This window comes from Cuculus canorus, chromosome 27, assembly GCF_017976375.1.
Source record: "Cuculus canorus isolate bCucCan1 chromosome 27, bCucCan1.pri, whole genome shotgun sequence".
Classification (NCBI taxonomy): Eukaryota; Metazoa; Chordata; class Aves; order Cuculiformes; family Cuculidae; genus Cuculus; species Cuculus canorus.
Window position 1 is genome coordinate 5,313,399 of NC_071427.1, and position 13,528 is coordinate 5,326,926.

The window sequence follows — 13,528 nt, forward strand, 5'->3', positions numbered from 1 at the left end:
TTGTCCATAGCACCTTTTAGAACATAATGGCTTTCTCGATAATGAGACTGCCTAAAGGAAACTTACTGAATATTAGTAACAAACCATATAGCTTATGTTTTGTGCTAATTTAACCTCAACCAAGGCAGCAAGTCAATTGTGGAATGACCCGGCAAACCCAGCTGCCTTGAGATAGTGAAGTTCAGTTTCAAGGTCAAAACCATCAGCTGTAATTGTAAAACAAAAGCAGAAAACCTAAGATGGGATTAGATAATTTTAGTAATAATAACAATTTAAAAGGCAAACAGAAGCCATTCATTTCTTCCTGTCTCCCACCAGATTGAAGAACACAATGGCCACGTATTCACAAACTACCAAGTGAGCATACGGCAGTCGTGCGAGCACTGCTCGTCCTACATCTGGCCCATGGAGAAGGCCTGTCTCTGCAGCGGTGAGTGAAAGTACCTCGCTCTGGCCTCTCGCTGCACGTGCAGAGCGCCGGTAGCTTTGGCTGGTGCAGGTGGGGCTCAGTGAGCAGCACGTGCAGGTTATACAGCGAGGAAGACAAGATACTTTGCATCTTCCTGTGATTTGGAATGTTTGTAACGATTGCTCCTCTCTCTAGTGTGCAAGTTGACTTGTCACAGGAAATGTATGTCCAAAATACAGAGCAGCTGTACGTCATGTGGAAAAAAGGTAAGAACAGTAGAACTGGAGTGTGTTACTATGATACTACAAGTCATGTGTACGCAATACTGCTTTAGGGTCACTTCTGACCCAAACCATTCCGTGGTTCTAAGATTCTGATAAAATGCTTAGCTTTTGTTGCTGGAAGTAAGAGCTAATTGTAGTACGTAGCAATGGCATCTCCTGGCTTGGGAAGAGATGCTCATGGTGTTTGACCTGTATCGGTTCCAGAATGAACAGGACACAGAACCACGTCACTTTGGAGTGTGTGTGAGTTCCCTCACCAGTGAGAGAAATTCAGTCCCCGTTGTCATGGAGAAGTTACTGGAGTATGTGGAGATGCACGGCCTCTACACAGAAGGCATCTACAGGAAATCGGGATCAGCAAATCGCATGAAGGAGCTGAAACAGCTGCTGCAAGCAGGTCAGGCAGCGTTGTCTGCCCTCTGACGTCCTTATGTGATACCTGTTTTCCTTGCAATTCTCTTCTGCTGAAAAAATGTGCTACTTTTTAGAGTTGTGGAAAAAAAAACGCATTTTGATGGCCTTGCAGGCTGTATTTTTGTTGGCTGGAGAAAGCTGCATAGCACATAGAAGAGACAAGCAACAGTCTGTCTTTTTCTTCTGAATTGCCACTTTGATTCATCAAACAGCAGATGGGGTTGTTTCTAATCTTACTTCTTTAGGGGTTGTATTGTGTCCATCACAGGGTTGAATTGCTAGAATTAAAACATTTCTTTTCAGATCCAAACTCGGTGAAACTGGAGAATTACCCTATTCACACCATTACAGGGATCCTTAAGCAGTGGCTACGGGAATTGCCCGATCCACTGATGACATCGGCGCAGTACAACGATTTTCTCCGAGCTGTAGGTAGGTTTTAGAAGTTGGAAGCAATTGTTTTTCTTTAGCTTACCATGTCCTTGGGAAGAGAACTTCTGAGGTGCTCACGCTGGCTGAGCGGCTTCCTTCCAGTACCCTTAGTGATGATTGTAGGCATTTTATGTAAAACCCTTCTCGGGGAATTTCTCCTCTCACTTATCTCACCTTGCGTTGGGGTTCCTTTTTCTGTAGCGTGGTGTCACTCCACAGCTGCCCTTTCTAAAAACAGGAAGCATTTGACTGGGTTTCCCTTCATACAGTGTGTTTTCCTTCTCCTTGATGTTTTGGACCAGATCTAGCCAGCCAAATATCTCAAATCCTCAGATTAATTTAGCTTCAATGGGTGTAAGAACCCAAGGCTGGAGACCTTGCTGTGTCACTGGGCGATTCCTAAGAGCAGCAGCAGCTGAAAAAGCAGGAAGGTTGCAGTGCTGTGAGGGGTATGTGAACATCCAGGTAAATGAAATGACGGTGTGGCTGCCAAGGATTTAATCTCTACCTGTTGCAGACAGTCTGAGACAACGTCAGTAAGGCCTTGGTGGCTTTCCTAGCATCACACAGCAATTATCTTGCGCTTTCTCCCCTTGTGCAGAACTACCAGAAAAACAGGAGCAACTCTGTGCCATTTACAGTGTCCTTGAACAGCTTCCACAAGCAAATCACAACACCTTGGAGCGACTCATCTTCCATCTGGTCAAGTAATGAGTTTAATTACTTCATTTGGAGAGAAACTCCATCTAACTTTCCTGAGTCCCTCTTGGAAGCTTTAAGATCTTCACCCTCTTGAGTGTCAATGCAGGGACTGCTGCGGGTTTGGGGATGAAAGAAGTACAGTTGATAGTTATGCTTAAAACTAGATGTGTGCTTACTTCTACCACCTGGTGTATTTTAGCAAATTGGGTAAGAACAGCTTTGAGTACAAGATGGATCTGAAAGACTCTTGAGTCTGGACACCAGGATATATACGGATGGATATGTAGTGAACCGAGGATGTTAGCGTACATGGTAGGCAGTGCATAAGGATTATAAATGCTTGCACACACACTAGTCTTGGCAGCAGGGATCCGCAGTGCTGGTACACTGGATGAGAGGAGCTGCTCTCATCTAAGGAACTTGTGAATTTTCTGATTGGCCCTCTGAACACAGGGAAAAGGGGTTTTTAAAGAGGAGGCACTGAATCACCAGACGTACTTTGAGACACTACTGAACCAGCTTAACCTGTGTGGCTTCCTGTTCGTTTTTCTGATGTGTGAAACTGTCTACATAGTAGGTGTGAAATGTTAGAACTTCCTTGCTGTAGTTGGTGCCCTAGAGGCCTCCTCGCGGGTTATTTGGGAACTCTGGCAAAGCTTGATCAGATGGCTTATGCTCTAGAAAAGTTTGCTTAAACCATCTTTTTGTGTTCTGAACATCGAATTTCAGAGTGGCTTTGATCGAAGATGTCAATCGTATGTCACCCAATGCCTTGGCCATTGTTTTTGCTCCATGCCTCTTGCGTTGTCCCGATACCTCTGACCCTTTAACCAGCATGAAGGATGTTTCAAAAACAACCATGTAAGTTTTAGTAGTCTGCTACAAAGGAGTAACTTGAGATATGGCGGAGAGCCAGTACAACTACCTGCATTTGTTACAACAAATTATTCTTATCAAGCTGAGAAACTGAGGTTTACAAGTTGTGCAACTCCTGCCATGCGTGCAACCCCCTCTAAGGCTCCCCTTGGGCCACTTGACTGCATCCCATCCGTGTGTGTGTGTGGCAAATGCCCCCAAGCCCAGAGAGGCAGCTCATCCCACCGCAGTTATCCCCAAAGCTTTTAACAGTGTAAGGCTGCTGAATAAATTCTTGCTCTTTTGTCCAGGTGTGTGGAGATGCTCATAAAGGAACAGATAAGGAAGTACAAGATAAAAATGGATGAAATAAATCATCTGGAAGCAGCGGAGAGCATCGCTTTTCGACGACTTTCATTGCTGCGGCAGAACACGGTAAGTGTTGGAATAACCGCAGAATAACACTATCCAGCAGAAAACGACCCACTGGTTTCTTGGGAAGGGGTGTGCTGCTTATTTATCCTGTCCATCCCATCCACTGAGTCAAAGGTGATTGGAAGATAAGAAGAAAAGGGATTTGGACTTGCCCAGAGCTGTAGGTAAGAGCTAAATACACAGCTGCCTGGAGTCTCAGTTTGAGTGAGGGGTGCAGGGGTGGGGATCTGCTCTTGTCCTGGTCAAAATCTGTTCCTGTGTAACTCGATCAGTCGAACTAAGATTGCAGAATCTCTTCCGTGGCAAAGCAGTTCCTTTACTCCAGAGATGGATGGTGGACAAAAATATGCTGCATTCTATTAAGGTTGTGAGCTTGCTCATGTTCTCCTAAGTGGCAGCTGAGAAGACAGCCTGGAAAAGTATAGGATTGTAAGGGTTAAACAGTACTTTTGGTTTTGTTGTACTGATTAAACCAAACTGTCTGATCAGAAGCCGCATATAGTGAATTTGGTCTTCATCTCTCTCTAGCTCTGGCCTGTCAAACTGGGGTTTTCTTCCCCTTACGAGGGGGTGCTGGTATGTACACTGTGTTCAGAGTGCATGTTCGGTGTGGTTTCTACTTTATGCTGTTGCATGACTAAAATACTCACTACATGTATTATAACTTGGATTTAAAACACTCTGGAACAACCGAGACTGCATGGATCGGTGCCCTTTCCTCCCCAGCCTGCATGCAGGGCTGCTGACCTGTTCTGTCATGACTGGTATTTTATAGCCATTCTGAGTGTAATTTGGATGTAATAATATTACTTATAAGTGACTACTAAAACTGAGCCGAGGCTGGCAAATCAAACTACCGTTTAAAAAAAAGGCAACAGAACTCCAGAAAGCAGGTGAATAGAGAAAAATGTCTATTACTCTTTGAAACATTTGTATGATTAACTAACAGCTCCTCATCAATTCCGCCAGCTCTGTTTGCATCGCTCATTTCTCTTCCACCTTGCAACCAGTCAAGACGCGTGTGGCTTCTGATGACCGAGAAGCGTTACACATAAATTTGTCTTGCAGAGTAAAAGCTCACAGGGCAAAGGAAATGACAGTGGCAACTCAGAACTGGACTCACTGCATGAAGAAGAGGAAGTTTCTGAAGCCGATAACCGGGAAAAGGAGATTCTCATTGATCGTATACAGTCGATAAAAGAAGAAAAGTGAGTCACAGCTCTGAAAAACTTTTCTTTGTAGGTGATGCAGTTGGAGGTACTGCAGGGAGTAAATCGGTAACTTTTTGTCCAAAATTATCTTGTTAACTCTGGTTTAAAGCCCTTTATGAATGGGGAAAAGGAAGATGCAAAAGGCTAGCCAAGAGAAAACACCGTGAGAATTAATATTTGATGACTGTGTGCAGGAAGGTTTACCTGAAAGCTGTGATGTATAGAGTTGCTCAATAGCAGTGATGTCTGTAAGGTGCTCTGACCTCTGTTTTGTGTAGGGAAGACATAACTTACCGGTTACCTGAGCTCGATCAGCGAGGCTCTGATGAGGAAAACGTAGACTCTGAGACCTCAGCAAGCACAGAGAGCCTGCTGGAGGAGAGGACGGGACGGGTGGAAACCGAAGGTCAGTATTAAGGTAGTGTGTGCTTTTTTTTATTCTACATCTTTCGCTGCAGGCAGCTGAGTGCCCAGATGGTGTCTGGTCCCAGCTGCTTGTATCAAGTTCTGTTTTCATGCCTGCTTTCAGTGTCTAAGTATCTCATTTCTTTAAAGCGATGATGGGATCACACGGCCGTGCTCAGAGCACCAGCGTGCCTGCCAAAGACATCTGCGAAGTGCCTTCTCTTTTGCAAACCTCTTCAAATTCCTCCTCTGTGTCCCTGTCTTTGAGACACAGATCCTCTTTGATTCTGTCCAAGACTAAAGTGCCCCGCCGTACTCCAGTGATGCCAACCACAAATATCAAACTTCCTCCTGGGATTTTCAAATGTATAGAATCCCAGGGCAGGATTTGTGCTAACAAAGAGTCTCCGATAACGGTGAGACGGAGGGAGCAGCCAGCAAGGCGAACTGATAAAATCCACTCTGTGTATATTGCACAAGGGTCTGCAGTGGCCCACGCTCAGGAACTCCTGGATGAATATGAACCAACTGCAAAAGTAAAACGGAGGTTTTCGGACCCTTATTCTCACATTCCCTGTATGGAGAAGTGAAATACTTGAGCTGTCTGGACTTCTTTGAAGTTGACTGCAGCTTTGGCTTTAACCCTTTGAAGGCTGTGAGCTTGTTCGTGTCCCAAGTGGCGGCTGGGAAGGCAGCCTGGAAACATACAGTGCTGAAAGGGTTAAGCAGAGCTGCTTAAAGCAAATATTCTTCTCTTTAAATTAAAACCCTGCAAAGAAAACCGAACATAGAACTGATGTTGAGTAGAATACATGGGTTGAGTGTACAGGATAAATGATGTCCCCCAATTCTGCTGCCGTGCCTTTTCCCTTTGCCTTAGGACAGGCTCGTGGGACCAACAGTGAGTTTGGATCAGTGTGTGTCGCCTTATGTTTTTTACATTGTTATGACAACTTTCTGTGTCGTTTACAGAACCGTTAATGTCGTTATAGCCTTAACTGAGACCAAAATATATAAAAATGTTTATTAATACAGTGCACTTTTTAAAAATACACATCTTGGTCTATCCCGGTCTATGCCTGATGAACGGTTCCTTCCGAAGGACGGCATCACCTCTGTTGGTGCTTCCCAACATGCTGGGGCTCCTCGGTGAGGTGAGAGGTGATCCCACAGGCAATGTTGGGCTCTGGAGAAAGAGGGGAGAGAGCACTGAGCTCGGGAGAGAGGCACAAAATCCAGCACAGAATTGTTTGGGTTGGAAGGGACCTTAAAGCCCATCCAGTTCCACCCCCTGCCATGGGCAGGGACACCTCCCACTGGATCAGGGGCTCCAAGCCCCATCCAACCTGGCCTGGAACCCCTCCAGGGATGGGGCAGCCACAGCTTCCCTGGGCAACCTGTTCCAGGGCCTCCCCACCCTCATAGGGAAGAAATTCCTCCTCATGTCCAGTCTAAACCTGCCCCTCTCCAGTTTATCCCCATTGCCCCTCGTCCTGTCACCACAAGCCTTTGGGAACAGCCCCTCCTCAGCTTTCACGTACTGGAAGGTCGCTCTGAGGTCTCCTCACAGAGGGGAGCGCTGGGCTTGGGAAGGAGAGGGAGGGGCGGGCTGATCCCTGGGGTTTGGAGGGAGAGGGAGTGCAGAGCCTTGGGGAAAGAGCGGGAGAGAGAGGACCTATCCCTGAGCTTGGGCAGGAGAAGAGGAAGATGCGAGTGAGGGCGCTGCTCCCTGGGGCAGCCATTTAACCTCAGGGCCGCGCCCCCTCAGTCCCGCCCCAAGATGGCGGCCGCGCCCCCTCAGTCCCGCCCCAAGATGGCGGCCGCGCCCCCTCAGTCCCGCCCCAAGATGGCGGCCGCGCCCCCTCAGTCCCGCCCCAACATGGCGGCCGCGTCCCCCCAAGATGGCGGCAGAGCCTCCTCCCCGCCCTCCTCAAGATGGCGGTCGTACCCAAGCTCCGCCCCAAGATGGCGGCCCCGCCCGGACGTGTCCGCGCGGTGCTTCCCGCCCGCCATGGCGGCGACGCGGCTGGAACTGAACCTGATGCGGCTGCTGAGCCGGTGCGAGGCGCTGGCGGCGGAGCGGCGGGACCCGGCGGAGTGGCGGCTGGAGAAGGTGAGCGGGGGGGGTGGGTGGGTAGGGCGGGGCCCGGGGCTCCCTGGCAGCCGCTCCCCTCGGTCCGCCAGCTGCAGAGCTTTGCCCTCGCGCCTCGGTGCAGCTTCCCGGGCTGCGGTTTGTGCTGTGGCTGAGAATCACAGAACGGTTTGGGTTGGAAGGGACCTCAAAGCCCATCCAGTCCCACCCCTGCCATGGGCAGGGACACCTCCCACTGGATCAGGGGCTCCAAGCCCCATCCAACCTGGCCTGGAACCCCTCCAGGGATGGGGCAGCCACCACTGCTCTGGGCAACCTGGGCCAGGGCCTCCCCACCCTCACAGCAAAACTTTTTTCCATCTGTGGGGTTGTTTCTCCCAAACTGCAGGACCTTTTGCTTTTGCCTTTGCTGAACCCCACAAGATCCCTCCCCATCCAACTCTCCGGCCCGTGCAGGGCTCCCCGAGGCAGCACAGCCTCTGGTGGATCAGACAGAACATTTGTCCCCGATTTGCTGAAATTCTTTTTCGTCCGCAGTATGTGGCCGCGCTGGAAGTCATGCTGCATGAGCTGAAGCAGCAGGCAGGGTGAGTCGCTCTGGGAGCCAGGATGGCTGGGGGATTCCTTATTCTCTTATCTATAAGGCAGAGAGAACACCCAGGCAGAGAGATTCCTACCTTGGGAATCATAGAAGAGTTTGGGTTGGAAAGGATCTTAAAGCCCATCCAATTCAATCCCTGCCATGGGCAGGGACACCTCCCACTGGCTCAGGCTGCCCAAAGCCCATCCAACCTGGCCTGGAACCCCTCCAGGGATGGGGCAGCCACAGCTTCCCTGGGCAACCTGGGCCAGGGCCTCCCCACCCTCACAGGGAAGAAATTCCTCCTTCTGTCCAGTCTAACTCTGCCCCTCTCCAGTTTATCCCCATTGCCCCTCATCCTGTCACCACAAGCCTTTGGGAACAGCCCCTCCTCAGCTTTCTTGGAGCCCTTTCAGAGACTTGGAAGGTCGCTGCCCTCAGGAAATCCCTGTCACTGGGGGAGACTTGGTGCTCACAGAGCAGCTCCAGCACAGCTCAGCGAGGAGCCACCAGCTCCGTGTGCTCGCAGACATTTCCCGTCTGTCAGCAGTGCCCCTGCTGCACGCTGTCCCGGCCACGGGGCTGGGAAAAGGTGACTTTTCTGGCTCCTGTTAAAAGATGCTGCTTTATAGAACTCACTGTTGGAGGTAGGGAGGTATTTTATTTTCTTTTATTTAGAGAGTCGCCTGAACAGCAGAAAACACTGCTAACTTCTGGGTTTGATATTGTTATTTTTCAATACCAACAGCAAGCCTGCCCCAGAATTGCTGAATGAATACTCACGCAAAGTGGATTTCCTAAAGGGACTTCTAGAAGCTGAGAAATTGGTAAGATCTGCTGGTTCAGCTTGGAAAGACTGAATTGTTCTCTGCTCTTGGTCTCACGCATCCAGGTGATCGTACACTGCAGAATGTGATATTCACGACTTTTTTATGCTTCTTTCTCCTCTCAGTCTTCATCAACTGAAAAGGCTCTGGCAAATCAGTTCTTGGCCCCTGGACGTACCCCTACCACAACCAAAGAGAGAACCCCTGCTACTAAAACAGTTCATCTGCAGACAAAGGCTCGCTGCACAGGCAAGATGAGGAGCGAGCTGCTTGGTACGGTATGTTTTGGTGCTGCTGATTCTTTACTGTTTTATAGATTCTCTTGTTGCGTTCATCTGCCGGGGGTGGCTCTGCCTTCAGACGTGTCCCAGCCTGGGCGGGGAGTCACCTTGTTCTGGTTTGGATAGTTTAAATCTGGGAATGGGCACTATGCCAGGCCCGGAGGGCCGTTTGTTATTGCTGTCCCGTTGTAATATTCTGTTTTGTTTCTCTTTCTGTCTCCCAGGACCCCCTGGCTATCGACGGTGAGTTTAATTGTTGTTTTCTCTAGTTGTAGTTAACCTGAGTTTTACGGGGACGGAAGGAGGAAGGTCAGGTATTGGAGAATGATTAAAACGTGCTTTTAATGTAGTGCCTCACTTCTTTTCAAGATAGTAGATTTAAAACAACCCAGAACCCCTAACAGATGAAAGCCTCGGTGCAGTTATCGGCGTGGAGCAGGGACTTGCAGAAACCTATTTACCTAGACTTCGTACAGAACCCGACATTCTAATTATAGAATTAGCAAGGACAATTTACCTTTATTGCTGCTCCTGTTCTCTTCTGCTCTGAGCAAATCATGTGATTTTAGGCGCTCGGAGTAGGCGTTGTTCAGTTCCTCTTAAATACACAGCCACGTTATCCATTAGGGAGTGGGTAGGAATTACTTTGTGGTTTCCATAGCTACTGGTACAGTGGCTGGAGCCGGGCCAATCTAACGTGTCCTGAAAGAGAACACCAAGACACAGGGGCTTAAACCGTGCCCCCAGGGATGTGATTCATCTGTTTGTTCTCTCAACCATACCTTTGATGTCTTTTCCCTGTGGGAAGCAGGTGGGCATTTGAAACCCCTGTTCCCTGGGGCAGAGGGATGAGTAGGATTTGGGCATGTGAAAATCTCGTACAGAGAACTTGTTCCTTCAGCCTGTGATTGCGTGGGAATTTATAACATACTAAAATGCAATTTTAATGCTCTTCTTTTTTTCCCTCAGATTCTGAAGAGTTAAACATCAGGAAACGGAAGTAAGTCGGGATATCTCGTTCTGATGCTCTGTGTATTGGAAATTGCTTTCCCAGTGACCTTTAAATCTCAGGCGTACCTGGGTGAAGCGCCTGCTGGCAGAAACCTAAATATAATGATTTCGGTTGATTAGGGAGGTAATTCTGCCCCTCTGCTCCTCTCTTGTAAGACCTCAGCTGGAGGATTGGGTCCAGTTCTGGAATCCTCAGCATAAGAAGGAGATGGAGCTGTTGGAACGGGTCCAGAGGAGGCTACAAAGATGATCCGAGGGCTGGAGAACCTCCCAGATGAGGACAGGCTGAGAGAGTTGGGGTTGTTCAGCCTGGAGAAGAGAGGGCTGCGGGGGGACCTGAGAGTGACCTTCCAGTACCTGAAGGGGCTGCAAGAAAGCTGAGGAGGGGCTGTTCCCAAAGGCTTGTGGTGACAGGACGAGGGACAGTGGGGATAAACTGGAGAGGGGCAGATTTAGACTGGACATAAAGAAGAATTTCTTCCCTATGAGAGTGGGGAGGCCCTGGAACAGGTTGCCCAGGGAAGCTGTGGCTGCCCCATCCCTGAAGGGGTTCAAGACCAGGTTGGATGGGGCTTGGAGCCCCTGATCCAGTGGGAGGTGTCCCTGCCCATGGCAGGGGCATTGAACTGGATGGGCTTTAAGGTCCCTTCCAACCCAAACTCTTCTATGATTCTATGACTTAACTGTTCTTATTGTCAGAGTTGCGGAGTCTGGGGGAACCTTGGGAGATCACCCCCCAAGGAAGCACAAATCCCCAGTTGTTTTCCTCATGCTCTTGCAGAGGCCTTGTGTCTGATGAGAAGCAGTCAGCAGTCGAGCTGGATGCCGTGTTACAGCACCACCAGGACATGCAGGAGAAGTTAGCTGAAGAGATGCTAAGTTTGGCTCGCAGTCTCAAAAACAACACTCTGGCTGCGCAGAACGTGATAAAGCAAGATAACCAGGTAGCGCACGTTAACGTGCTGAACTCTCAGTTGCGCAGCTCAGAAGGTTGAAATGCTAGTGTGTTAAATACTGTGCCTGGAACTCAGTTCCAGGGGAGATGAGAGTGGGGAGACCTGGAAGCAATGCCTGTCTGCTTCTGTAGTGCAACCGAACCTTTTCTCTGTTGGAAGGGATGGTTCAGAACTCCTAAATCCGAGTTCGACCCTGTGTGTTCTCTTTGCTCCCCAGACGCTGTCGCACTCGCTCAGGATGGCGGACCAGAACTTTGAGAAGCTCAAGGATGAGTCGGACCGCCTTGAACAGCACGCGAAGAAATCGGTCAATTGGCTCCTGTGGATAATGTTAATCGTAGTTTGTTTTATATTCATCAGCATGATTCTCTTTATCAGAATCTTCCCCAAACTCAAATGACATTTCTTTTCCTCAAAGTGCCCCAATGCTGTTGGAAAGCCCAGTTGGTATGGCAGTCATCAGCGATCCGTTCCTCTCCACCCATCCTGTCTGTACAAGGGCTGCTAGGTTCAGTGGATGGTTTTGCGGGCAGGCTTTCTACACATGGATATTTGGTTCCTTCTTTTATATTGTTTCCCACGAAGGAGAGAACTGGGATAAAGTTGACAATTTACACTGAGCTGCTAAGAAGTTCATTAGTGGAGAGATACAGTCCTGGGTTTAATGCTGCTGTGGCACACGTTATGATCCCTAAAAGGCATTTACTCAATATGAGTATCAGTAGCAGTTGAAGTCTTAGAGTTTTTCCTGTCTCCACGGCTTTACGGTACTGAGGTGGGACCCTGCTGCCAACAGGATATTTAATTACACCCTTATTACGTACATAGCTGTAGGGTGCAGGAGAGAATGCTGCCACAGAGTTGCTCAGGTTCAGACTATCGACAGGTAAAGCTTTTCTCGCGCTTACCTTTTCCCCCGATGGGTATTTGGGACTGGATTTGGCAGTCTTCTGCTCTTTAGTCTTGGTATAGAAGGGCTCGAGTTGCCTCCTGCTGCGATGTTTGCCTCCCTTTCTGTACGTGCAAATGTTCTCACTTGCTCATTGTCTGTTCTGTTAGTGTTGTTGCATCAACAAAACACGGTGACCCTGGCACTGTGGAGCTGTACGTGCAGTACCCTCCGTGTGGCACAGACCTCACCTGCACAAACACTTTTTCGCTGTAAGATGAGGGCAAACGAAGCTGAAAAAATAATAAAAAAACCCCAGCCTTTCCCTTTTGAGACAAATGATTCCGGTTGGGCGTGTTTGTGTCAGACTCGTATTCTGAGGAGGTCACTGTAATAAAGCAGAGATGGGATAAACGAGAATGAATTTAAAGCACTACTACTGCTAGAACTATTTGGAGCCTGCAGTTAAACCAGTTTTTTTTGTGACAGCATAAGAGATGTTTTTAAGTGTTTGGGATAAGCTAAAAGCAAACCCTTCTGCATCATCCACGCTGTCGTTGCTGGAATCTTGGTTGGAAGGTGCTGCCATTGAGGTGTGGACAGTGTTTGACTGTTGCCATCCCTGTGGTTCTCTGGACTCCCAAGGGGCTTTCGGAGCTCTGGGATCTGCTCTGCAGCCCTGGGCAGGGCAATGTGGGTCAGCACCATTTGTCATAAGGATTGAGCACATGGGAGAGTCCGAGTGCTGCTTTGATCGTGTCCTGAAGATGCGTTGCTCTTTCAGAGTTGTTCTTTGTTCGTTACAAAAACAGCTGTGTTAAAAACGTTCGCTGTCCTCAGTACACGAAGTATTTCAGTTCGTTTTTCCGGCTGTTCGCAGTGCCGTGTGCCATGCAGTCATGGTTTATCACGTGGGGGGTTGTGCTCGGGAGCACAGCTCTTTCTTCCAGCACACATCCATGTAAACACTCATTCTGTTTGAGCAAACTTATTCCTTCGCTTGAGCTTTATAGACATTTACAGTTGTAGCAAACCATTTATAGACACCTCTGTTTTTCCCGGTTGTTTTCCCTCAGCTGTGATGTTTGACGTTTCACTGCGCTTCATTAGCAAATGCTGTGTCACCAAATTATTTTTTAATTCTGATTGTTTACTGCTCTCTCTGCAGGCGTTTCGGCGCCGAGCTCCGCTCTTAGAGCAGAGGTTGGATGTAACACTGGGATGGTCTTGTGCGTGAGATGCTGGAATGATACAACATTAATGCTTCATTGTCTCTAATACTTTCCCCCTTTATCACTTGAAATAAATCCTTTTTCTAGCTTGCAAAAGCCTTGATGCCTCATTGCAGACAAATTTGAAGCTGAATGTGGCCATCAGCTATGTGTTGGCCATAATTTTTTGGTACTTATAAATTAGAAGTCCAATTAGAAAGATCTGAAAGGGGACTACTCGAAGTGGGAAGAAAATATCCCCCTTCCGCGCCAGCAGCAGTCCCTATACCGAGCAGCCTGCTAGGAAATCGGCTCAGAGCCACGAGCTGTTTTAACTTTTCACTGCTATCATCTCACCGGTGTTTGTTATTTTGAAGGCTCAACTGCCAGAACAGAGACTGAATCCTGTAACTACCACCACCTCCTGCGCTATCTCGCGTGACCGTTGAGCACAGTGCCTCCAGTGCCGCACGGCGCTGCCGTTACCTCTGACCCGGTGGAAGAATGTTACCTCCGGCCCTGGCCGGCACTCGG

General features: G+C 48.7%; 2 protein-coding genes across 11 annotated transcripts in view; both read left to right on the plus strand.

The window, feature by feature from the left end:
* MYO9B (myosin IXB) overlaps positions 1-6,214 on the plus strand; it is a 42,808-nt gene extending 36,594 nt beyond the window's left edge. For 6 of the 10 annotated variants that reach the window (XM_054050222.1, XM_054050220.1, XM_054050219.1 and 3 more), the window contains 11 exons: positions 319-430; positions 605-675; positions 898-1,090; positions 1,411-1,539; positions 2,141-2,246; positions 2,971-3,102; positions 3,408-3,531; positions 4,060-4,107; positions 4,600-4,739; positions 5,021-5,148; positions 5,298-6,214. In XM_054050222.1, the coding sequence (XP_053906197.1) occupies positions 319-430; positions 605-675; positions 898-1,090; positions 1,411-1,539; positions 2,141-2,246; positions 2,971-3,102; positions 3,408-3,531; positions 4,060-4,107; positions 4,600-4,739; positions 5,021-5,148; positions 5,298-5,737 (1,623 nt within the window). In that variant the 3' untranslated portion in view covers positions 5,738-6,214. Of the gene's footprint in view, positions 1-318; positions 431-604; positions 676-897; positions 1,091-1,410; positions 1,540-2,140; positions 2,247-2,970; positions 3,103-3,407; positions 3,532-4,059; positions 4,108-4,599; positions 4,740-5,020; positions 5,161-5,297 lie in introns of all 10 variants that reach the window. The other 4 variants (XM_054050228.1, XM_054050229.1, XM_054050223.1 and 1 more) reach the window with 2 other exon arrangements.
* Positions 6,215-7,106: 892 nt separating this feature from the next.
* Positions 7,107-13,185, plus strand: USE1 (unconventional SNARE in the ER 1). Its single transcript, XM_054050245.1, has 8 exons — positions 7,107-7,260; positions 7,777-7,826; positions 8,568-8,646; positions 8,772-8,924; positions 9,152-9,170; positions 9,897-9,927; positions 10,720-10,882; positions 11,112-13,185. The coding sequence occupies exons 1-8, from the start codon at positions 7,159-7,161 to the stop codon at positions 11,292-11,294; spliced, it is 780 nt and encodes a 259-aa protein (XP_053906220.1). The 5' UTR covers positions 7,107-7,158; the 3' UTR covers positions 11,295-13,185.
* The last annotated feature ends 343 nt before the right edge of the window (positions 13,186-13,528 follow it).

What these genes read in the sequence shown, in the direction of transcription:
- USE1 (XM_054050245.1), top strand. Translation starts at nt 7,159, where the DNA reads ATGGCGGCGACGCGGCTGGAACTGAACCTGATGCGGCTGCTGAGCCGG. An exon ending in GAGCTGAAGCAGCAGGCAGG is followed by an intron (nt 7,827 to 8,567) that starts GTGAGTCGCTCT and finishes CAATACCAACAG; the next exon opens with CAAGCCTGCCCCAGAATTGC. An exon ending in TTAAACATCAGGAAACGGAA is followed by an intron (nt 9,928 to 10,719) that starts GTAAGTCGGGAT and finishes ATGCTCTTGCAG; the next exon opens with AGGCCTTGTGTCTGATGAGA.